The 26041-nt window shown below is 35.6% G+C and overlaps 1 protein-coding gene across 4 annotated transcripts in view; it reads right to left on the bottom strand.

The window, feature by feature from the left end:
• Positions 1-26041, bottom strand: part of LOC120944061 (sodium channel protein type 2 subunit alpha-like) — a 199012-nt gene that overhangs the window by 11002 nt on the left and 161969 nt on the right. For all 4 annotated transcript variants that reach the window (XM_040357836.1, XM_040357838.1, XM_040357835.1 and 1 more), the window contains exons 20-24: positions 24534-24707; positions 16058-16180; positions 8141-8425; positions 4205-4258; positions 1842-1979 (exon numbers count right to left, since the gene is read on the bottom strand). In XM_040357836.1, the coding sequence (XP_040213770.1) occupies positions 1842-1979; positions 4205-4258; positions 8141-8425; positions 16058-16180; positions 24534-24707 (774 nt within the window). The remainder of the gene's footprint in view (positions 1-1841; positions 1980-4204; positions 4259-8140; positions 8426-16057; positions 16181-24533; positions 24708-26041) is intronic.

Genomic DNA, 26041 nt, shown 5'->3' with positions numbered 1-26041 from the left:
CTTTGGTAGTCGGAATGACGTGCTGCCTCGACTAATTGCAGTGATGTCAGCAGAAAGCAGACTTCAGACCGCTCTGCTGAAAACTGGTCACAGGAATGCAAAACAAACTGCACTCCTGTGACCCTTACAAGAAGCCCAGCCTAAAAAGCTCAGGCTTGACTTCTCCTTTAAGTATTTGGCATAGGGGTGGGCAGCCTATTACATTAGGGTGTGCACCCCGAAGCAATAGGGCAATAGACAGTGCCGGTAGAGCAGTGGACAATGTCAAAAGGGCAGAGACTGGTGTCAGTCTATTTTTTATATTTTTTTATTATTACTTTTTTTTTTTTTACAAGTTTATTATTTTTTACAATATATTCTGTTTTTTTACAATATTATTATTTTTTTTTTTTTTTTTTTAGGAGCCCCATGGGGTCCTAGGTGAAATATCAGGGGTCTAAACAGACCCCTGATGTCTCACTTTTGAGACATAGAAAAGGACTGAGGACAGAGATTCCCCAGTTACTTTCTCTGCAGCCAAGTAGCAAGGGATCTGCCCAGCACATGGTCATTAGGGTGTGCCCAGGCACACCTGACACACCCTGTGCACATGCCTATGGTATCTGGATGGTTCATGCTAACTGATCGGCTTCCCAAAATTTGACTTTTTGGTTGTATTCATTCTTTTGCCACTAACATGCAAATCTGTGCGCTGTCACTTTTTTATTATTTGCATACTGCAAGGTCATGGTTGTTACTATATTATTTTCAGTGACAATTAAGTGACAGAAAAAATATGGAGGCTACCATTGACAACTTTTGTGTATAATATACAAGATTTCTGTCTGTCTCTGACTTCAATACTTTCTGAATTACTGACATTACTTAGATCAAACATAGTGGGGTTTATTTACTAAAGCTGAAGAGTGCACAATCAGGCTCACTTCTGCAATAGAAACCAATCAGCTTCTAACCTCATCTTATTACCTCATCTTGTTCACTTAACCACTTCATGACAGGCCATTTTTTGCAATACGGAACTATGTAACTTTAACTGACAATTGCGTGGTCGTGCAATTCTGTACCTACAAATTTTATGCCCTTTATCCCATGAATAGAGCTTTCTTTTGGTGGTATTTGATCACCTCCAAGTTTTTTATTTTTTGCGCTATAAACAAAAAAAGAGCGAGAATTTAAAAAAAAAAACAACAATATTTTTTACTTTCTGCTATAAAACATATTTAATAAAAAAATTGAAAAAAATAATTTCTTTATATGTAGGCCAATATGTTTTCTGCTACATGCTACATATTTTTGTAAACAAATCCAATAAACGTATATTGACTAGTATGCGCAAAAGTTATAGCGTCTACAAACTATGGGATATTTTCATTTATTTATTTGGGGATTTTTCTACTAGCAATGGCGGCGATCAGAGACTTATAGCAGTACTGGGATATTGCGGCAGTCATTTGGGACACTAACTGACACTTTTGACACTTTTTGGGGACTGTACAGCCTTTGTTGTTCGATGTCCTTTAGATTTACCTTCAACTATGTAGTGGAAGGGCCTGTCTGGTTGCATACAAATTGAAAGTGTTTAGGTTTGACCTCATATTATATGTTTTTTTGTAAATCGAAATGAAAAAATCTAAAGAAAATTGTATAGTGTGGATCCAGCTTTAGACAACAGTTAATAAGAAAAACAAAACAAAACAAAACTGAAGCCATAAGCTCTATGTTTGGAAAATAAAAGCATATAACATTTTTTTATACTACAATTTTGCAAACGTATGATTTTTTATGAATTTTTGACAACAGAAACAATATTTTTTAGCAGTTAGTTAACATGTAATACTTATCTTCTTTTTCTGCTGATTAAAGTTATCAATGATGACACCAATGAAAAGATTGAGTGTGAAAAAGGATCCAAATATGATGAAAATGACGAAATAAAGGTACATGTATAGATTGTCTTCATATTTTGGTTGCTCGTCTACCTGGAAGTGAATACAGTCTTATTCAGTAAAAAATCAAAACAAAATTGTCAAATACATTTATTATATACACAGATCCGCCATAACATTATGACCACCCACCTAATATTGAAAATGGCCCCCTTTTGCTAAAACAGCCCTGACCCATTGAGGCATGGAGGACACCAAAGTAACATCCACATGAATGTCAGAACGGAAGGTTTCCCAGCAGAATATTGCCCAAAGCATCACATTGCCTCTGCCAACTTGTCTTCTTAGACCGCAACCTGGTGCCATCTCTTCCCCAGGTAAGTGACGCACACGCACCCGGCCATCCACATGACGTAAAAGAAAGCGTGATCCATCAGACCAGGCCACCTTCTTCCATTGTTCCGTAGTCCAGTTCTGATGTTCATGTGACCATTGTAGAAGCTTTTGGCTGTGGACACGGGTGACTACGGGCCTCAGAGTCCCATACACAACAAACTGTGATGCTCATTTTTTTCTGCTTTTACCACATCAACTTCATGGACAACATGTTTAATTGCTGCCTAATATATTTCACCAATTTTCAGATGCGATTGTAATGAGATATTCCCTTTATCTGTCAGTAATCATAATATTATAGTTGATCAGTGTATGTAAATGAGCGTTCTTGTTCACCTCTAACCCACCCAACCTCAAACCAATAGATATGTGTTGTGATACACGTTTGTACATCTGAATTCATATGAAATGCTTTTTAGTGCACTGTTACATAAATACCAAGGAATGCTGGGAAGTGGACTTGTGACAAGAATGATTGCTGATGTAACATGTCACATGACAAGTAGACCAGGATTTGTAGTGGAACTGTGCTGTCTAAGCAGTATGCTGTTCTCTGAATGCCAAATCAAATCAACAGCATTGAGCCAATAGATGCTTGCAAGTTTGTATAACTGATTTCAGATGGAAGACTTTTCAGTACTTTGTTGTTACATAAACAATAAGTAATCTAGGGACTAGATTACCTATAATACAGGCAGATATGCTGGCAAAAGTATACAAGCTATAACTAGCATTCTAGCTAAGAGATGTGAGCTTTGGAAAGCTAATTTGCACTAAATATTGCCCTTGAGTAAAGCTATTAGTCAAATGATTTTAACATTGTCTTGCAAACACCTCCAGGAGCTCTTGAAAGACCCCAAAACCTCCAGCTACTTTTAATGGTAAGGTGAGTCCATAGATTTCCTTTAAATAGTATTGCTCATCCTGAGACTTCATTTTTTTTTATATCGCGGAGAGTATACACTGTGGTTTTGTGGGTGCATCTTTTTTTTTTTTTTTTGGTGCCTATTAACATTATTTTCTGTGCAGTCCAGTGTGCACTAGGCTTTGTTGTATAGTATCATGTACATACCAGCTATGGATATATACAGGACCTGAATAGGATAAACGGGTAAATTGTGCAATTGCCATGTGATCACGTTCTGTTTTATATCATGAATTATATTCCTAAACAGGGTTAAGCTGGGTACACACTATTAGTTTTTGTTGGTTCAACCCCACGGGTTGAATGGAAAAAAACTTCCAGCTCCAGTCGTAGCCGCTGTACTAACCATTTGAGGTTAGTTTAGCGATCTCTCCTGCTGAGCTGTTGTGTTCTGGCAGAGGGACCCCTCACCCTGCCCCAGAACACACCGATCAGCACTCTCTGTCATCGGCGGTGAGTGCTGATCGGGAGTTTGGCTGGCTTCTGTCAGGCAGAATGCCGTTGTCTCCCGGCATTTGGCCTGTATGTAGCCAGCTTTATTCTTTGCAGATTAGACTGATATACATGCAAATATTTAGCAACAACAAAGTAATGAATCAGTGGTTCTCCTAACATAATCACCCCTACTTCTTAGCTCCCTTTCAACTCCTTTCTATAGTAGCACAGATCATATGAAGTGGTTTAGGTAAAAAATATGATCCTATAATACGCCTTTTACTCCCCATAAACCCATTTAACTTCAAATGCTAAAGGGCATTAAAATGGGCCTGGATCTGCTTTGGACTGTAGCAACCTGTGTGACATGAGGATTATAAATAGATCACATGTACTGTCCTTGTATTTTAATTAATCAATAACTCTATAACAGATCTCCTAAGGCTCAACATATATAAACATACCTAGAACAATACAACTATAACTTCTGTATGTTTTAAGTTCATTTTTTACTCAAAGAATATCTAGAGAGTTTGTATATCCCAAATTAAGCAACACCGACCTTTCTAGAATCAACAGCTGCATACATAATGTCCATCCAGCCTTTAAATGTTGCCTGTAAATTGAAAATAATAGTATTCCTTTTTTAAGTCTGTTATTAGTAAAGAAGTATTCATTATTTTAAAACAGCAAAACACAAATAAATTACTATGTTTATTTCTTATATATAATAAATACTTTTGCACCTATACTCCTGTGTTAATATATAGCCTTTTTATTACTTAGCTTTCTGGGAAGATACGATCGCTGCAAAAGTGGCAGACCACAGTTCGGACTAACTTATTTTCTCTTTTAGCAGGGATCACAAAATTATAGCAATTTTTTTAAGTGAAACTTAAAGTGATACCATAGGTTTGATTTTTTTTTTTTAAATAACAAACATGTGATACTTACCTCCACTGCGCAGCTCGTTTTGCACAGAGTGGCCCCGAACTGCGTTTTCTGGGGTCCCCGGCATCTCTCTCGGCTCCTCCTCTCCTTTAGATAAACCCCTCTGGGAAGCGCTCTCCCAAGGGGGTTACCTTGTGGGCGTGCTCCCGAGTCCTGCATTCGACATCCATAGCCGCAGAGTGCAGGACTCGGCCCCGCCTCCAGCGCCCGCTTCAATGGATTTGACTGACAGCAGTGCGAGCCAATGGCTGCACTGCTATCAATCTATCCAAGGAAGAGTCGAGAACCCCGGTCAAAGATCCAGCGCGTTCACGACACGGGACTTTCCAGGGCTCAGTTAAGTAAAACGGGGGGCTGGGGGGGGGGGATAATCGTCAGATATTTTTTCACCCTAATGCATAGGATGCATTAACCTCCCTGGCGGTCTTCCCGAGACTGACACGGGGTTAGATTTTCTTGCTACTATCGGTAACCCCGTGTCAGTCACGGGCTTGCCTCGCTAGATCCACAGGCACTTTTTACTTACCTTGTCCCTGGATCCAGCGATGCCACCGCGCTGTGTGAGCGAGCGGGACCTCGCTCGATTCACATAGTGCCTCCGTGTGACGCCGATCTCCGTTCCCTGCGACGTTACGACGCACGGGGACGGAGAACGGCGCCAAATTCAAAAACGTAAACAAACACTATACACACAGTATACTGTAATCTTATAGATTACAGTACTGTATGTAAAAAAAACACACACCCCCTGTCCCTAGTGGTCTGCCCAGTGTCCTGCATGTCATTTTATATAATAAAAACCTTTTTTTCTCCCTGCAAACTGTAGATTGTCCATAGCAACCAAAAGTGTCCCTTTATGTCAAAAATAGTTTTAGATCAGCTAAAAAACAGCGATAATAAATTATAATCACTTGCAGAATTGTGCGATAGCGATTTGTGGGGAAATTCGTCATAAAAAAATAAAAGTAATGACAGCGACAATTCTGCAACTGAGCAAATTTCAGTGATTTTGATTTGATTACATTATTGAATAATTTTTATTATAATTATATTATTATTTGTTATAATTATTTATAATTATTTATTATATTATAATTTATAATTTTGTTTTTAAAAAAATGTAATACACGGGATGCCTATTAGAATCTTGTTTGGTCAGATTTAAGTGAGTTATTTCTAAAAATTACAGACCTACAATATAAAACACCAAATTTCCTTGCAAATAATGGTACCGCTTTTAGCATGTTTTTTCTGAAAGAATCATACCGCCAGGGAGGTTAAGGTGAAAAAACAGGAACATTCACAACCCCTATAAAATAGGAAGTCCTGCTCATTCTCCTGCTTCTTCTCCTTAACAGCACTTTTAAGGTGGCTTTAGCTTCTTTAACTCTTTCCCACCTATCCCTTTGGGTGGACTATTATGCCTCAGTGGGGTTGGAAAGTTTGTGTAACCACTGTGATTGGCTGTCATGGTGAACATGTGATCGGGCCCCGTTAGTTCCTGATCTCTAGTACAGACTGAGTGGTATCTTTGACAGCTTGTTCTCTGTCCAGAGAGTGCACTGTGAATACACAGTCAGCAGAGAAACCCCTGAAGCCTGTGGACGCATATACAGAGTGTGTAAGCGTTAAAGCCCACTCTCTTTGTCACCACATATATGTGTTATGTGGGTGGCAAGAAGTTAAAGGATATGTAAAGGTTAGTTAAAAAACAAAACAAACACATCATACTTACCTCCTTTGTGCAGTTGGTTTTGCACAGAGTGGCCACAATCCTCCCTCAGCAACACTCCTGGCTTCTCTTCTTCTTAAGTGCCTGGGGGGACTTGTGCGGGTGCGCTCCTGTGTCCTGTTGCTGCATCCATTGACACATACAGCAGGACTCGGCCCGCCCCCTGGCACCCACGTCATTGGATTTGATTGACAGCAGCGAGAGCCAATGGCTGCACTGCTATCAATCTATCCAATCAGGACGTGAGACACTGGCTGGAGCTTTTGTGGTAATCCCCGTGGAAAGACCGGGTTCAGGTAAGTAAAATAGGGTCTCTGGGGGACAGCTGCATCACAGGAGGTTTTTCACCTTAATGCATTAAGGTGAAAAAACTTGAGAGTTTACATATTGTTTGAATATTGTGTGCCCCAGTTTTCAAGGCCCCCGGGGCTTGCTACAGCTTGAATATATGGAAACAAATATTTAAAAAATGACAAGCTGTAGCAGATATAAATAGATGTGCACATGCAAATTTTCTTAAGATTATTTGCATAGCCATTGGCACACCTTGCCATGTGACAGTGCCAGAGCTACTGATAGGATTTAGGCACCCTATCAGTTTGTACATTACATTGTGTGATAGAAGATCATGTCTAATTTGAAACCATTGGGAAGTAAACACACTTCAGGGAGTTCCAGCTGGCACTGATGGAGTGGGTTATGTGATTGACATGAAGACATACATGTTGAATGCATATGTTGTCAGCAGTCTACTAAAGCTTGTAGTTCATTTAACATGTCTTTCTTAGTCCTTTGCTTCAGTCTCAGAGACATATTATTATCCATACCTCACAAACCTATAATAAATATTTTCTTGGATATTTTATTCATTTAGATTATAGTTAGTATGTGGATTATATTACATTGATATACCACATCATATTTAAGATTTGTTTTTCTTTATTATAGATACTGTTGTCTTAATGGTTGATATGGCTCTTATTAAAGTGTTACTAAACCCACAACAGTAAAATCAGACTGTACATGCAGTAAAGAATGCTTGTTATACTCACTGTGGAACCTAAGGGGTTAATCCACTGCGTTATGTAAAAAGGCTGTTTGATCCTGTCTTTTCTGATCCTCCCCTTGTTCCACAGCCCCCAAACCATCTCCTGATCGAACAGAGTATTGGGGGCAAGCTGCACATGCTCAGTCTAGTGTGTATTGCTAGAAAGTTTATATTTTTTCTTGGGAGAGTGCATGTGACCAGCACAGGGCCAATCAGCACTGTCCCCCCAGACAGGGAGTAAGGGGTCCTGCAGCCTCATAGGACAATAAGGGGAGAATGAAAACTCCACCCACAAGCTTTAACCAGTGCTCTGCTGGACACTAATAGAAGTCACAAGACTGTTCTAACTGCTGATGAGAAAATGTATTTAGCAGTTTATATTTACTAAAACTATTGTATTTCCAATTTCTGTGTACTGTGAGAGACCAGATATGCAGGGTCCTGGGTTTAGCAACACTTTAAGTAAGGTGCTGGCAAATGTTTTTTGTAGCTAAGAAAATACAAATCATATACAGATGTTTGTAACGTTCTATAAAATACTCTAAATTGGTTGCAAGCAGCAAATATGTTTATTAAACTAATCAACAAATAATACAAATAAAATTGCTAAACTCATTTTTGTGCATCAAGAACAATTTAAGAGAGATTTACAATTAGTAAAGTGTCATATAATAACAGATTATCAAAAACACAAAGCCTGTGCAACAATGGGTGAGTTAAACTGAATTTACACAGTAAAATATAACAAATTTTTATTTATATCTTACCACTTGAAGCAAAGATAGATAACCAAAGCCAACATTATCAAAGTTCACTTTGACAATTTTCCATCTTGCGCTTTGATTATTGGCTGCTATCAGGGCGTCACACTCGGATTTATTATTGATCTCTTCAATATCAAAGATTTGTTCCGATGTCATATTTAAACAGTAGCCATATTTTCCTGCGAACATGTTCACCCCCATAATGCTAAAAATTAGCCAAAATATTAGACAAACCAGCAGCACGTTCATGATGGAAGGTATTGCACCTATAAGGGCATTTACAACCACCTAGTACAAAAATTGAGACGGAGGAAATACATGTTACCAACAGCTTCCATATTCTTTTTGAAAAAGTGATAATGAGATGAGTAATGATGTATATCTAAGATTAAACACATACAAATAAACACTGAAAATTAATTTCACAATAATGTAAAAAAAATAATAATCTGAATACATAATACAAAATATAAAAAACACTTAGATGATTTGCATAACTCAAGATTTAACACACATGTTAGAAAAAAATTAAAAGGTAAATAAATGTGTTAGATAAACATGCAAACAAAATAAAATAAAAGCGACATACATTTTAGATACAAGGGTCATTTGCTAACACGACACATTTGGGCAATTTTACTGATCTATCATATTGATGTATGCATTGTCAGGAATGTTAAAGGGACTCCCATAGCCAGTTTGTGAAAAAACTTCTTGAGTATCATGCACCTAAATTTCCACCTCACTGGAAGTTCTCATCTAAGAACAGGGGCAAGTCTTTAAATATATCAACTAACAGAATACCCAAGAATTAATTGGGCATCTGTTAGCTACATATATACTTGTCCAAGAAACCTCCAGTAGGATGGGTAGACCTGTAACTCCCCATTACATGCTAGTTATAGGGCAATTTAGGTTTTTGGCTGCATTGAAACGGACATTACTGCCCCTGGGTATGCAACCCAGTGGTTGAAAAGGCCTGCTATAATGGGAAGCTGCCCAACCTTATACCATAAGGTTGAAAGATTTACTTCTCCTATTATATACTTACATAATCATTACACTTTTTTTATAGACTGGTGAGAAAACCCACCTAAACATTTAACCTGTCTATGAAATGTAACCTTTCAGCTTTATTATTACAATTGCATATTTTTAGCTTGGTGAAAACATAAGTTGATTCAAGAGCCAACCACAGGCTGACCAAGGACAAAAAATATTTTTAATAAATGACCCTGTATCATTTTAATAAACACAGTTCACAAAATAATTTAACAAAACACACAACTTAAACAGATGACAGCTGAGAACAAAGAAAGTGTTACGTAATCATGCAGATGGGATTTTTTACTGGGGATGAAGAACTCCTAATGCAAGCAATCGCTTCACATGAATCATTCACAAACTGCTGTACTAGTAGCTACTATTGTTGTGCATAAAGCCAGGCACGCAGTAATGATGTATTCACTAAGACTTTTATTCCATTCTCTATATGGAAACATTCTTAGCAAATAAAACTCTGTCCATTTAGACAAAATATTTGTTGCATTCAATTTCAAACTTCAGTCATAAGCCATAGTATCTGAACTAAATTTTTTATAAAGTCATTAAAAGGCATATAAATAATTAATTCTAAATTGATGTTGCTGTCCTTAAAATATAGGAATCTGGTCTCATGCTCATATGTAATTTTAATGAGACAGCATAAAATGATAATTTGGTGAAATGCTTTATTGCCAAATAGAAGTGAATATTTAGAATATCAAAATGCTATTTTGTATTTTTATAATTAATATAGTTAACTAATTAGATAAACTGTGTTTAATATGTTAGTGCTAAGGTTAATAATATTATGTATTTAAAAATATTTCAAATGGACTGTCTACCATGTTGGTGTTAAATACTTACTGTGGCATTGCAAGATCTTGTGATATATATTTTATAGAGAGGGAATCAAAGAATTCCATGCTTGGATCCTGCTCATAAAACCATCAATCTTAAATTACATAAAATATAACAAAGCCTGAAAAGTGTTTAAAATCAGCAGTACATTCAAGTTTTCTCTGTTCCCTTAACATAAAGGCAATAAATAAATAAATAAAAACTTAAGATTTCTTTTAAAATACCACATATGCCTCCAGCTTTGCTGGAGTGCCATTTAGCAGCCTTAATTTAGAAAACACACTCGGGCAGCCAGTGTGTCTGTGAATGGCTGTGGTCTGCGCTGTCACTGGACAGTTTAGATTACAGTCACAATGTTTAGAGCCCATCAAAGTAGCTCTGTACCTTGTGATAGCTCTGAACCAATCACAAGTGTAAGCACATCTGAAATATAAACATGAGTGGTGTTTAGAAACGTTTGGTCCATTAACAGAGGGAGCCCCCTTTCTCTGTTGTGAATGGGCTGAATATTTCTAAACGGGGGGGGGGGGGGTAGATTGCCACTGGCCTCCAATTGTTGGATTGTTTTTTTTTTTCTGAGAGCTAAGGGTTTAAAGTTCTACTGAGCACCATTGCATATTTTATAAAGGAGGGGATTTAAGGTGTCATTGACTACCAATGATTATAGTTTTTTTTAAGGTTGGGGGGTTAAGGTGCCACTGACTACCAATGATTGTGGGATCTCTTTTCAAAGATAAGAAAATTGAAGGTAGGTTTAAGCAAGCCCAATTTTTGGTATCTTTCCTTTGTACAGTATAGAATAAAAACCCAGTGGTTAAGTAATACTAGAGGGTTTAATTTTTTTTTTAAATAAATAACAAACATGTCATACTTACCTCCTCTGTGTAAGGAGTGGCCCCGATCCTCCTCTTCTGGGGTCCCTCAGCGGCGCTCTTGGCTCCCCCTCTTCTCGAATGACCCCTTTGAAATCCACTTTCCAAGGGGGTACACGTGCAGGCATGCTCCTGAGTCCTGCTGCTGCGTCCATTGACACAGACAGCAGGATTTGGCCCCGCCCCATCTCCTGTGTCACTGGATTTGATTGACGGCAGCCGGAGCCAATGGCTCCTGCTGCTATCAATCTATCCAATGAGGACCCGAGATATCGGCTGGAGCTGCTGGGCTTGTTCTCGTTGCTGGAAAGATCAGGATTAGGTAAGTAAAAGGGGGCCTCTGGGGGGCTGCTGCAGCATGGAAGATTTTTCCGCCTTAATGCATAGAATGCATTAAGGTAAAAAAAAACTGAGACTTTACAACCCCTTTAAATACTACCAAAAAAAAGCTCTATCTGTCTCCAAAAGATTATTAAATAATTTATTTAGGCACAGTGTTGCATGATCGAGTAACTGTCAGTCAAACTATGACAGCAATGAAAACTGAAAAAAAAATAGCCTGGTAATGAAAGGCTGGTACTCAAGTGGTGGTGCATACCCAAGTAGGCTACATAATATAAAATTCAGTTTACTGCAGTCAAGATTTCTGGAGGACTCTGCAAATAGTAGAAACCCTTGCATAATTCCTATTTAAGCTATGTATTATAAACTGAACCACGTTTGTGTGATTGAATGTGACAGTCTTTGGAGGAAGTTTATTGACAAAATTCCATTGACAGTCCTACAATGAATATCTGGAGGATATTTCACAATATTTGAAAAGTTTTTTTTCTAATTTTTCTAAATTTAAGTCAGAAACTCATAAAAAATATGTTTCCATATGTCCACCAAGATCAATAAAGATGGATAACAAAATAATTGTTCATTTTTTTTTATATATTTAATAGATATATGTATGTTTTTTAAGTAACTTAAGTAAAGTAAAACGAGAAAAGATTTCCCTGTACATTATGTTTTAAAACAGTAGATTTACTCCACTACAGATACAAAAATTGCATTATTATATATGTATTTTACAATATGTTCACTTTCTTTCTGAAAATGTTGTATTTTTTGTGTCAGAAAGTTTTATGTTTAGATCATTGGTGCTGTTTAGTTGATATTTGCAAATTTTAAAATGAAACCAGTAGTTATAAAAACAAAAATCAATTGATAATCATTTAGAATCATCACTGACTCCAGATATCAATTGTTCATTTTAAAACCTTAAGCTGGCTATATACTGTAAGATTTATCTTGCTCAACCTTGTGGAATGAATGAGAAAAATCTATCAATTTCCCCATTCATGCTAAACAGTGGGGATAAATTAATCTCCACTGATGGCTAGCTATTGTATTCTGACAGCCAGCACCCAAAATACCTGAGTGGATGCATCTGTTCGAATGCAGCCACTCTCCAGCCAACATTTTTCCACCCACATCCCATGATTTTTATATCAAAGGATGTCAGGCAGGTTACAAGAAATGTTTCTTATTTTTAGTTTATGTATTTTATAATTTGTTTGTAAATTAAGTGTGGTACTTTTAAGGCTTTTTGATGATCCATATTTGTATAGCACTGAGAAATTACTCAACACTTCACAAAATATACAGAATAATGATTAAAATTAAAAAAAATGTGTAAAGCAGATATTTCTTCACTTTCTTAAACATTTAATGGCACATTGTACAGTAAAACAAAAGCAGAGACACATTCTTTGCAATAAAACAACTGTGTACATTAAAAAATATAGTACTCTAGCTGTAATATTACCGCGTTTAAAAAAATATATATATTAGCATGTATAAAATCAGGGCTACTGAATAACAATTTCTTTATCTTTTTGTTTTTATAACCTAAGTGGTTTATTATTGCATGAAACCATGCAAGAACTCATTTCTATGATATATTGAAATTTACACATGTACATTTAAAAATTTGTAAAATGAGTATTACACTAGTTATATGTAGGAATCAAACTGGTTGAATTGGTTCTAATCACAGGTTTATTTTTATTGGACTTGAAGTTTGAAATGCAATTTTATTTAAGAACAAGCCGGTGAGCATGCATATCTGACAGTTCAACTTTATTTTTCATTTTTAAAGTTGAGTTGTCTTATTTATCCTTAAAATCAAGCAGTGTACCATGCTTACGTGTTTTTTTAACCATTGAATGCATGCATTGAAATATTGTATTTTTGATTAAATCAATGGAGACTCTTGCTGCACATACAATTTCACCAACAATTACAAAAGTAAAAAATGAGAATTAAAACCTTTTCCATTAAATTTCAATTTAGTCTGTGGATTGGTGGTTCATATAATATAGTTTATTTAATTTGAGCAAAATCTTTAGCATTTTGTTCCTGAGAATTTTAGCTATAGAATAAGCTCTAAGCTGTTATTTGTTTTAAAACATAAAACTTTAGTTCACGTGCCCTCTCAAAACTTACTGTATGAATTTATTATTGACTGACACACAAGAAATGTGCAATGTTAGGTATCATAGCCTCTGTACATTGCTGTTTAAAGAGCAGGGTCCTCCTAACCCTCTCGTAATGTGGTGTAGCCTCCCTTTGTTTTGTAAAGCGCTAAGCAAACTGTACAAATCCTCTGTAATGATGATAACAATTCTGTTAGCTACACCGCTTAGCAATCTTTGTTAAATTTACTTTACATAAATATGGGATGAACAGTTTTTGGATTAACTGTCTTCTCTAAAATGATTTACTGTATTTAAATTATGTTATCATCAAAAAATATATATATTTTCTTCCTTTATATCAACACAATTCAACAACCTATATAAAATTGTACCTATTCACTATTTGCATCCCTTAAAGGGGTTATAAAAGTTTGTTTTTTATTTTCTAAATAGGTTCCTGTAAGCTAGTGCATTGTTGGTTCACTTACCTTTTCCTTTGATTTCCCTTCTAAATGTTTTTTCTCTTTGTCTGAATATCTCACTTCCTGTATCTCCTCAGTAAGCTTGCCCCCATCACCCATGGGGTTAGTCAGACAGAACAGCTTACTGAGGAGGAACAGGAAGTGAGAAATTCAGACAAAGAAAACAAAGAAAACTAATTTAGAAGGGAAATCGAAGCAAAAGGTTAGTGAACCAACAATGCACTATCTTAAAGGAACCTATTTAGAATATAAAAAACAAACCTTTACAACCCCTTTAAAGAATAATTCTAGTCATGGGTACTTTATACATAATACAGCTTGTGCCAATATACCTATGTATATACCATAGCTGGGCAATGCCCCTGAAAACTGGAAATCAATGAAGTAGACACAGCTACTCCAATGATCTCCACTTGCTTCCAGGCATTGTTAATTTTGATGTCAAATTTTGATTTAGTTTTAGTCTGCTGACTAAAAATTACATTTTAGTTTCAGTCATACTTTAGTCATCTGAATTGTTTTAGTTTTAGTTGTAGTTTAGTCGACCAATCTCCAGTACATTTTAGTCGACTAAAATCGAATGGGTTTAGTTAAATCATAATGCATTATTTAAGCAATTCTATAGAATTGCTAAACTCATGATATACTCCTGGAGTAAAAATCTATAAAATTGTATTATTTATGGTATTAACATTTGAACATGCACTACAGACACAGATTTAGCTGTTCTCTCATTGGACGAGGTGGAGAGTGTGATTCCACTGTCCCACCTCTCCACCTTGTCTCCACCATGTCCATTCATTTTCCCACTTATGTTCCATATTCTAACATCACCCTCTCTTTTGGTGTACTACCAGTTTTTGGGTCCCACACTCTCCTGGGGTTAATGAAGTCCATATTTCAATTAGGATGGTAAAGCTGTGATCAGTTCCATCATCCAATCAGGTGCAAAGAAAATTCCTCTTTTAATTGCACTACACATGAATAAATTCAATGTGAATACTCAGTTTGCTTAGGGAAAAATGTACTTCTTATGCAAATCACCACCATGGTCTTTGCAATGTCATTAACTATATGCAAAAGATACCTGAACATAGCTTTATGTTTTTGATCTTTTCACTGAACCTATGCTCTTTCCACTTTTTTGTCTTTTAGACACACAAATAAAATGATCAAAGTAATTTAATTCATTGGTAAATGTAAAGTTTGTTTTCGTTATTTAAAGCATTCACCTCATACATTAGTTGGGTAATGTACATGTACATACAATAAAAATGGGTCCCATGCCATCATCATGTTAAATACATCCTTAAAGCACCCTTGTGTGTCAGTCTGCAGATGTTCCCATTAACTTGTATACAAACAGCTCAGTACATTTAATGGGCAGGTTAATTAAAGCAGATGTGTTTAATTTTTTTAGACAGCGATTCACCACGTATGATATGGCAGCAGATAGTGGTCAGGGAATGCTTATATTTCAGTTTTTATTGCCAAATATGTGAACACTGACAGTGCATCCATGCATCAGATGAAAATACATTTATTTTCTAGTAGCCTTTAAGTAACAAAAATCAAAGGGTCTATTAAACAGAAAAAAAACAAAATTACCTCTTTTCACTGGGGTATTCAGTTTGCATTTAGAACAAGTAAATAAAACTGCACGTGTTTTTTACCATTTATGAATATAGTTTAAAAAGGTGTCATGGCATCCATTTGCAAAAAGGCAATTTGGCTATTATTATTGATAGTTGCCCTTAATAGTCAAACAATCACATTTCAGAAAAATTAACTTTGGTTGCACCTAGGAGCCACTGTTCATGAAACAATGCAGATTACTACTAGTCCTAATACTATCAGGTGCCAACCTTAATACTGGTAACTCTTGGAATATTGCAAGTGGTATTTACACTAACCTAAATGTATTATAAATGTAACACCACTAAACCTCACCTAGCTTTACTTTAACTATGTCATTTCTGTTGAATAGACTCAAATATTAACAAAAAAAGCTGGTATGTTGTGATAGCATATGGTTTTGCAATGTGTTAAAGCATCCTACCTCATATCTGTTAGTGCTAAACAGTATGTATGAGGTTATTGCAGCATCTCTGCATGGATTTATCATATCGTATGCTTTTTTTCACATGCACGATTCATTTCTATGCATGCATTATCTTAGCGTCTTTTAGGTGGTCTTACCCTCATCCCTTCAAATCGTGACAGGGCCCTCAGAGGTCTCAATGCCCTCAGTGTCCTAAGAGACTTTATGGCCCCTAATTCTGAGTAGCCCAAGGCATTAGCTACTAAGCTAACCAATGACACCTACACAAAGACACAAAAGTGATAATCTCAATGATCTTCCAATTTATTTACTTAGACATTAAAGAAATATATGTTTTGTTAAGATACTCCAAGAAGTCCAGGTGAACCTAAGAAAAACTGTGAAAAATATTAGAAAATAATGTTAAACCTGTTGGTAAAGCTGTAAGAAAAATGTTAGTCTTCTTACCCAATTTTTAATAAAAGGCTAGCTTGACAAATTGAATGCACCTATTAAAAAAAATAGCACTATTTCCCTGTGTGTATATTGCTCTTACCCTGATGCCGTCAAATCTTGACAATGCACGTAGAGGTCTCAGTGCTCTTAAGGTCCTTAGAGACTTAATAGCGGCTAGTTGATCATAACCAAGGGCCACCGCCAAAAGAGATATGATAGAAATCTGTTCAGAATTAATGGCATCATTAATCAGGGCCTTAATTCTTATTCTACGACTTGGCCTTGGAAATTGGGGGTAGGTGATATTGTGTTTTTTTTTTAATAGTAGAGGGTACAATGTAGATCATAATCTACCAAGATACAATTATAATTACCAGTATATATATATATATATATATATATATATATATATATATATATATATATATATATATATATATATATATATATATATATATATACGCATTTGCCTATATCGAATTTCAATGTAGTGGAAAATAATTTATTTATTTATTAATTAATGTGCCATTAACTTGAAAAAATAAATTAAAATCAAGTCATTACATTCTATAAAATATTTAGAATAGACTAAACTACTTAATGACTTATTATCAATACTAAATTAATAATTTAAATTGCTTTTATGTAAAAATAAAATTGATAACTGCTTACAAAATTATCAAGTAAACATATATTAAAATGTATTAAATTGTTTTTTTTTTATTTAGGTCTTTTTAAGTCTAAAACTAATAATATACCATAGATATTTTTAGTTTTAATCTAAAAAAGACATGACTCCTAGAGAGTGAGGCATGTATTGGAAATATTGGAATAAGAGAAGTGTATGTTGTTTTTACATATTATTCAGAAAAAAAATGACGGAGGGAAAGTTTTTGACGGAGGAAAGCAATTATAAGATAACAACCAAAATACCTGATCGGTGTAATGCCTTTTTTTCTTCTTTTTTTAACTTAAACTAACGAAAATTAAAAAAGGTAATACCTGATAATGAAAATGTATTATTACTAGTGACTACTGGGGAAACTATACTAGTTTTGGTTGGTTTTCTTTACATTTTGATTATATCTATTAATATATTGATATTAGTATTTTCAAGATTATAAATGAGTATTTCATATAATTTTCTTTACTTGCTTACAGTCTTTACTTTACAAATAAACATTTATTTCAATGTGCATCCATGATATTTAATTTGCAGAACATACTAGGCTTTCTAATAATGAGGATATCACAGGTAGTCCAAAAGCCGATAAGAAACTCCAATGACACCAGAGTGGAAAGGTGGAAATATACCATCAAAGGTGACACACTACCACCACCAGGGTAAAGATTGGCCACTCACCTCAGACATATGACCCCTGAATAGACAGCAAGAATAGGCTTGTCCCCCCAGGGGTATAAATGCTCAACGAGGTCCAGTCCTAGTAATGATATCCTCCTTTTTTATGGAGTGTTTTTTTATTGCACTGCACTGATTTATTGCATTGTCATATCTGAAAAGCTGTGAAATCTTCTTCTAGTGTTCAGCTTGCAACTTTTCTTCTTTAAAAAAAGTTTTTTTTGTATGCGCTAATTGTTTTCCGTTTAAATTTCTAATAACAGGGTCCAGCATTGGCTGCTAACTTGACTGCATCTCTCTATCTGATAATCCACAAGAGCTAGCAGAGGAAAAGGGTGTGTCCCTCCATTTATCTGTGTGTGTTTTCTAAAAAAAAATGGAGATGATTCAATGACCCATGTTATTCACAAAAGTAGTAAATCCCTTAGCAAAAGAAGTGGAAAGTGTGCTGGAGTACACAACTTGTTAGCTACAAGTGACAAATATGAATTACGGATACGTGGGAAATAATGGGAAATAAAACTTTAAAAAATAGCATTCTGTTTAATAAAGTAAATCTATACATAATACTATACATTCACTTAAATCACAAAGGCATATTTGTTATTTTCTAAACAAATAAGACAAAGGTTGGCTTATTTTAAAGGGAACATATAGTTTCATATACTTTTGCTTTATTAATCATGTTCAGAATACTTTTTTTAATGTAGTTAGAAAAATATGAAAAATGGCTACTTTTCCCATATATTTACAATTTACATTCAGCAGGTGAAGCTCTGGGTTTCTTTTCATATGTTTATTAGGCTAAAGCTTAAATTACACATATGCAGCTGAATGAGTCATAAGAGTGACTTATCTATCCTAATAGAATATTTCAATTATATAGTGAAAGTCTGAAAGTAAACAGCTGCTGCTGCATTTGAAAACCCACAATGATATGTGACACCAGTGTCAGGGGTGCACCTTGTATTAAATATTTGTTTATAAAATAAAGATATTATGTAATAGTAGATATAAATTATCTATTATTTTTTTTTCTTCAAAATAATGAAGTACTAAAGTAGTCCCAAAACCACTATAATTTTTGTTCACTATTTAAGTTTAGTTTATATACATGTTCATATGGCCCTAATTGTTATACCCTCTTGGGAAGGGGAAAAAAAGATAAAAATACAAATCAAATGAATGTGTGTTTTCATGTAAATACACTAATTGATTTCTAATGAAAGATTGTTGCTTCACAAATGGAACACAAGGCAGAACAAAAATAATAATGAATACAATAGATGATATACACAACAATGAAATCACACTCCAAAGAATCACACCACTCTAACTCCTTTCATTAGAATCATACTGCAAGCAGTGATCGAATGCATTTGTATGAATTAGCCTGGACAAGCTGATTTATTATTTTGTGTTATTTTTTTTCTGATTCAACTAAAATATATTTTTTTCTAAAATTCAAAAACTGTAACAAAAATTTACAAAAGCTTCACTTCGACCAATGCTTGGTACACAGAATGTCATAGGGCAATAATGCAGCTGATTAACATACCCGCTACTGAAACATTTTAGCACCACTGTTTCCTTTGCAATTGGCACTCAACCTTAAAGTTTCTGATTACCTCCCAGTCTTCTTCATTTGTGCTCTTTGGCCTTGATGAAAAAGTATGTGTTATTATTAGTTTTTGTACTTACCATGTACTGTGGTTGTTGCACATGTGGGGAATGCCTGATTTATTTCAGCATTTAAATATTATGAAAATAATAAATAATCATTGTTTCAGTATTTAACAATTGCAGTGGCCATTTAAAAACATATATTAATAAAATATCAAAGTAATGCAGATCATTATCATTTTATCAAATATGAAAGACCATAGAACATCATAATTCATCATACTAAAACACCATTGTTCATTATGAGTACAAATTTATTAAGTGAATAGATATATGACCAGTAATCGTTGTTAGCCAGGGCCAACATAGTTTTAAAGAATGCATATTAAATACAGATTAGTTTGTTAACCCATTCATTTGAACACTTTGATTGGGTTTATTTTGCAGATTACAGAAATACACAAATGCCACTAAATCTGCTACCTGATTAAGCACACATTGTCTACTTTGTTTAAACTAACATTGATGTTCTTCGTGAACACTTTTGCAAGATTAGTAAAATCATTAAAGGGTTGACTTATCATGCCCAGGAGCTAGTCACCTCCACACACAGGATCGGCTGTGTGTGGAGGTGTGCAGCTCAACTTAAATTCCAGGGATCACTCTGATTAGGTAGGTAGGTGTATTTTAATGCAGAAGAGACATTGCACTTATCTTCCTCAATAAAAGGGCTGTCTTCTTACAGAGAGTTACAGCAGAACTTTAGTTCCACTTTAAAAATTTTCACTTTTTGTGAATTTGAGATGTGTCGTTACTGATTTTTTTTCTAAAGGTACACAGAGCCGTTTCACTACCTAGTAAATCACTGACCAAGAACATGTATGCAGCTAGTGAAGTCAGAAAAGTCTGACCAATCATCCTGTATACCTGTTCCAGTTTTGCGATGACAGGTCTGCATAATCAAAAACTAATTGAAAACGACAATTTCCATGTCATTTTGTCTTACAGGCTCCTTTCTAATAGTGCATTAAAAAAAATTGAAACCAGTGATGGTTAGAGCTGAATGTTGTGGTAAAAAAAGAGAAATGTGCTTAAAATTATACTGTTTCAGATTGGGTTTGGCTTTGCTTTTGTATCCCCAAAAAAAAAACATTGTGTAAAACATTTTAAAGTGGTTGTAAACACTCACATGTGCCCCAGTAAAGTGACTAGTATTAGGCGCTACACATAGTTTAAACAAATCCTCCTACATCAGTTGTAGCTGTGTATTTGTAGCCAACTCTTTTGTAGATCGTTCTGAATATGCACGGAAGTGTGGATTGCTTTTTAGTTTTATCAGCAGGTGTCAGGATAAGAAAAGTGACAGCAGAAAAAAGATCAGCTATTAAACAAGCCCTGATGGGCAAGGAACCTGGTCCGAATTTGCTTATGGCCCTCTATTACAAGAACGTTTCCAATCTCTTAGCCCTCCCTTTGACATATTTCAACACGATCCAGCAAGCAGTTCCCATAGATTCAGACTCCAATACAGCCTATATCCCCCTACTCCCAAAACCACATAAGGATCCTAGTGATGTAACCGATTATAGACCAATATCACTCATTATTAATAATTTGAAGATGTTTCCAAAAATCTTTGCTAATCGCCTGCTGTCCTTCGTGGATCGCTACATCCATTCAGATCAGGTTGGTTTTCTCCCGCACAGGCGGCTGATCAAGTGCATCGTGCTGTTGATTTGATCACTCTTCTTCATTCTTCTTGGGATGGATGGGGAATAGAAGGATGTTGCTATCGTTGGATATACGAAAATCTTTTCACTCCCTGTCTTGGCCTTACCTTTTCTGTATTTTATCTAAATGGAATTTTGGACTGAAATTTCTGGCTTCTCTTCGTTCTCCATATAACACACCTTCCGCTCAAATTATGCTAAAAGGCCATAAATCTGACCCATTTAACATTGGAATTGGGAAGTCTGGGAGTTCCGGATTTCCACAAACATTATGTGGCGGCGCAGTTAACCGAATTGTGTCAATTACGCTCCTCCTATTATAAGCCGGAATAGGTGCCTTTGGATGCCCAAACTTCCTCCCTGTTTCCAATAAAATTGGTGCTTTAGCATCGCAAAGTCTATTTAAGCACAACTTGTTCTCGTTCCATAGACTTATGGGACTCTTCCTGTAGGAAGTGGCCCTCACTTACTCCCCTTACATCCCGGTTGTCCCCCTCTTTAACAAGTCCTTTTTTCGACACTTGTGAATGAGCAAGTAAAGAAAGCAATGGTATCACCGCTGTCACCGCCGTCCTTTGCACACCAGAGGCCGCACGAGTACTGTGGAGCTGGTATGGATGGTCAGATCCAGCTGGTTAGCTGTGGAACGCACTCTCACTTCCTTGTTGCGCCGTTGTAGCCACGCCCTAGGGGCGTGGCTACAACGGGAGTGCGAGAGTGCGTTCCACAGCTAACCAGCCGGATCTGACCATCCATACCAGCTCCACAGTACTCGTACGGCCTCTGGTGTGCAAAGGACGGCAGTGACAGCGGTGATACCATTGCTTTCTTTACTTGCTCATTCACAAGTGTTTGTTCCTGTACGGGCACCATTAGTGGGAATTTTTTCCTGACACATTTGGAGGTATTGATTTAGGCATACTACACTATCATCTGTGTTTATTTCCTTTATTTCCATGTGCCCCCATTGAGATCAACCGTGACAGCGATTTGGAGGATTGTGAATGGGGTGTTCAAAGGAAAAATAGCTGTTCTTTTTCCTGTCTGTGGTAAGCCTGTACCCCAGAGGGGGGAGTATTCCACAGTTTGGGTGTACTCATTTGATTGGTGTAGGGTGCACTAACACCTGTTATATGATCATTCAACACATCACCCCCTCATTCCTGTTTTTAAGCTCTTTCCAGGAGCTTTCTTTCACCACTTTTTAGCGCTGTTTTATCATCTGAACCGCGGTTCTTTTAATATTTTATACTTTGTTTTATACTTTGAAATGGGTTTCCATTTATTTAAATAGCTGCTTTTAGGATCAATATCAATCTTATTTATTTATTTATTGGTATTTCCTCTACACTCTTTTGAGATTTACACATCGTTTTCTTCACTTGGGATCAGTTGATACATTGTTCTCTCTCACCGGAAGTGCATTATAGGCCTGTTTTATGCACCATATCTTTAACATTTATTTGGTGGTTGATCATCCTCACTAGGCATATTAGTTATTAGTAACTTTCGGTAAGTGGCTGCCCTATATGGGGCCTGAGTTCCATAACTAGCTGCTCCCACCAGATTACTTTATTCTTCTAGTATGACTCATGTCTATTGCTTTCTCTTTGTATGATGCCCCTTGCATTACTGCCAGGTTTGGAGTCTTATGGGATTGTTATACACTTACTTTTTGTTAATTGATACTGGCCATTTATTTTGTTATGCATACCCATAGCAAATCTAGGTTGCTTTACTCTTCTAGTTTTCTCTGTCATATTTTCTAAATGCGATGGATGTATACAATTATATTACAGTTGGTCTTGTATCTTGTATAAAAATGATTAAAACAGAAAGGGACACACCTTCACACAGTATGGAAAACAAGCACAGCTGCAGCTCCTTCCCCTGTCACCATTTTAACTCTTGGTGTCGGGAAAAGCTGCTAGAAATGACTTATGTTCTAGAACTAGGCAGCAGAGAGAAATTACACTCCAGAGAGAGACACATACACAGTATAGAAGGATGTGCTTTTTTCATATTTAATGTCTGAGGTTTACAACCAGTTTAAATTACGGTATCTAAATTGTAATGTCTGAAAGACAGTGCCCATTTAAAATCTCACATCTTTCAGACAGTAACTTAAAAACAAAATGTTGCCAACTAACACCCCTGACATAAAGCTAATTCAAATAGTAGACTGAGCTCATTGGGATGCAATTTTACACAGTCAAACTAGAAGTTTAATTTTGATAAAAATATGAATATGCTATCAATGTGGCACTAGAAATTGGAAGAAAGAGGGAATATTTAGTTAAAAGTACACTTAGTTGGCTTGATTTACTAAAGGGAAATAGGCTGTTCACTTTGGAAGGGAATTTCAATTAACAAGAGAATTTTCCCTTAGCTTAGTGAATGAGATGAACCTCTGATGACCTCCACCATCTAATCACGTGCAAGTAAAAATATATTTTTTTCCTTGTACATGATTCATTTTTTTTTTTTTTGCAAAGTAAGATTTACCACGTTAACTAAGCTAAGGAAAAATTTCCTTGCAAAGTTAACATTTACTTGCAAAGTGAACACCCCTTTTCCTTTAGTAAATTAATACCAATACATATTAAAAGAGAAGTTCGTTTTTATGGGGTATTCATACTTACCTAGGTGGATGCAGAATCTATCCCCCGCGGCCTCTTTACTGAGAAACGAGCCACCGAACATCGCTGATGGCTCGGTTCTCTCACCTCCCCGAGCGGAGAGTTGCTGCCTGTCAGTCAGCATCTCTCCTGCTCTGCTCCTCCCCACTCATTGGAGTGCTGAGCTGTGGAGGGGCGGGGAGCCGTTGAGAGGCTGAGACTGCCATCAGTCCAGGCAGCTGATGAATCTAGACTTCCTAAATGGATTGATTCCAGTGATGTTAGCGGAGAGCGGTACACCACTCTCTGCTAAAAACGGGTCACAGGAGTGCAAAACGAATTGCACTCCTGTGACCCTTAGGAGAAGCCCAGCCTAAAAAGCTCAGGCTGGGCTTCTCCTTTAATGCTGCATAAATAAAATAATATTGTGTGAGTTTCAAGAGATGGCATAGTACATTCCACCTTGCAAATTAAATATCGAAGTGCCTACAGATGTTCCCAATTTCTACACTTTATTGGTTATATATATTGTTTTTACAGTGAGTGAAAAGCCCACCAAGTTCATATCACTATATATATCCCACACAAGGAAAAGTCAGTAAACCTCTATGTATATATATATATATATATATATATATATATATATATATATATATATATATATATATATATATATATATATATTAATAACCCACAGGTGGTTAAGAGTAAGTGAATGTACAGTCTTTACCAAAAGGATCAGCTAGTATTTTTGAACGTTAAATGTTCATTGTTCCTAGCCACCATACATTGAGAATGAATGAATTGAAAGGCAGTTAGGGAAAGAAATACATTCCTAAATACCTACATCGACAATCAGGAAGTCCAGCCAGCACCAGGCATTGGTGAAGTATTTAGCAAATCCATAGGCCACCCATTTCAGAAGCATTTCAAGGATAAAGATGTATGTGAAGACTTTATCGGCATATTCTAGCATGGTTTTAATTGTTTTTCTTTGTTCTATGTAAATGTCTTCAAAAGCCTAAAATTAAAGAACGTTTAGGGTTTTGAATCAATCATATTAAATATGTTACTGAAATAAAGATGAAAAAAGTTACACTGTACTTAGGCAATAATTTAAACACCATAAAAGTGAAACGAAATGTTGTCTAATAGACATGTGTACTGCTGAAAAATCAGCTTGTATTCGTTTCATTCGTCTTTTTTTGTTTTTGTTTTCCGGGTCATTCGTTATAATTGCAATTCGTAAATTCGTAGATTTGAAAGTTCGTAAATTTGCTAATTTAAAAATCCAAAAATAAGAAAGAAAATCCGAAAATTCAAAAGAATAACTAACTATTAAATTATAGGTATTGGAATTTCCTTTTTAAATGTGGCTGTTAGTGAACGTAACAAATACAAATTTATCTGAAGTTATGAATTCACAATAACAAATGTTGCATCTAAACAAATGGAACAGAACTAATAATAAGAAATACTAATAATAATAATTTAAAAAAATTATTATTATTATTGTTATTCATTATTATTAACTTGTTACGTTCCATCCGTTTAGATACGGCATTCGTTATTTCAGATCATTCGTATTCGTTATGTTCACTAACAGCCAAATTTGAAAGGAAATTCCCATACCTTTAATTGAATAGTTAGTAATAGTTAAGTTATTGTGAGTTAGTTATTATTTCACATTTACGAATTTCTGAATTTTTGGAATTTAAGGGTTTTCGTTAATTTGGATATTTCCAATATAATGAATTTGTCTAAATTCATTAAAAAACTAATTCGGAACTAAACGAATTGCATGTCTATTGCATAATAAGTTAGAAATGTGTGAACTCACTAGTGAAGGTAATACAGCTTTACTTTAGTTAAAGTGGAACTATGAGCAAAATCAAAAATTACATTTATTATGCAATCTGTAAACATTAACACAACAGATTTTAGTTTTTTTCATAGTCCTTTCAATAACATATAGTTTTATTAGCTGTTGATCCTGTTGGTAGATCCATTGTTTTTGCCATTACCTTTACCAGGGTGACAACATTGTTTCTCCTGCAGTGAAATCCCACTACAGCATTGTCACCCTATGTACAAGATAGTCTTATATGGACATGCAGTTTCAAAAGGGACTTGAAGTAAGTGACAAACGAGTAAAAACCTAACTCTAGCTACACTTTTAAGTAAAAAAAATACTTTTAAGCTTAATATATATATATATAATTAAATATATTTTCCTATCTAATTACCAGAGCTGTTTACATAAGGAGGACTAGCAGCATGGGATGTAAACAATGCCTGGAGGCCATGGTTTTAGGATCGAGGTAAGTATCTCTGGAGAGTTAGGGGGTGGGATCT

The sequence above is a fragment of the Rana temporaria genome, chromosome 6, assembly GCF_905171775.1.
Source record: "Rana temporaria chromosome 6, aRanTem1.1, whole genome shotgun sequence".
In the NCBI taxonomy this organism is placed as follows: domain Eukaryota; kingdom Metazoa; phylum Chordata; class Amphibia; order Anura; family Ranidae; genus Rana; species Rana temporaria.
Note: the sequence above shows the minus strand (reverse complement) of the source record. Positions and strands in the feature narration are given on the sequence as shown.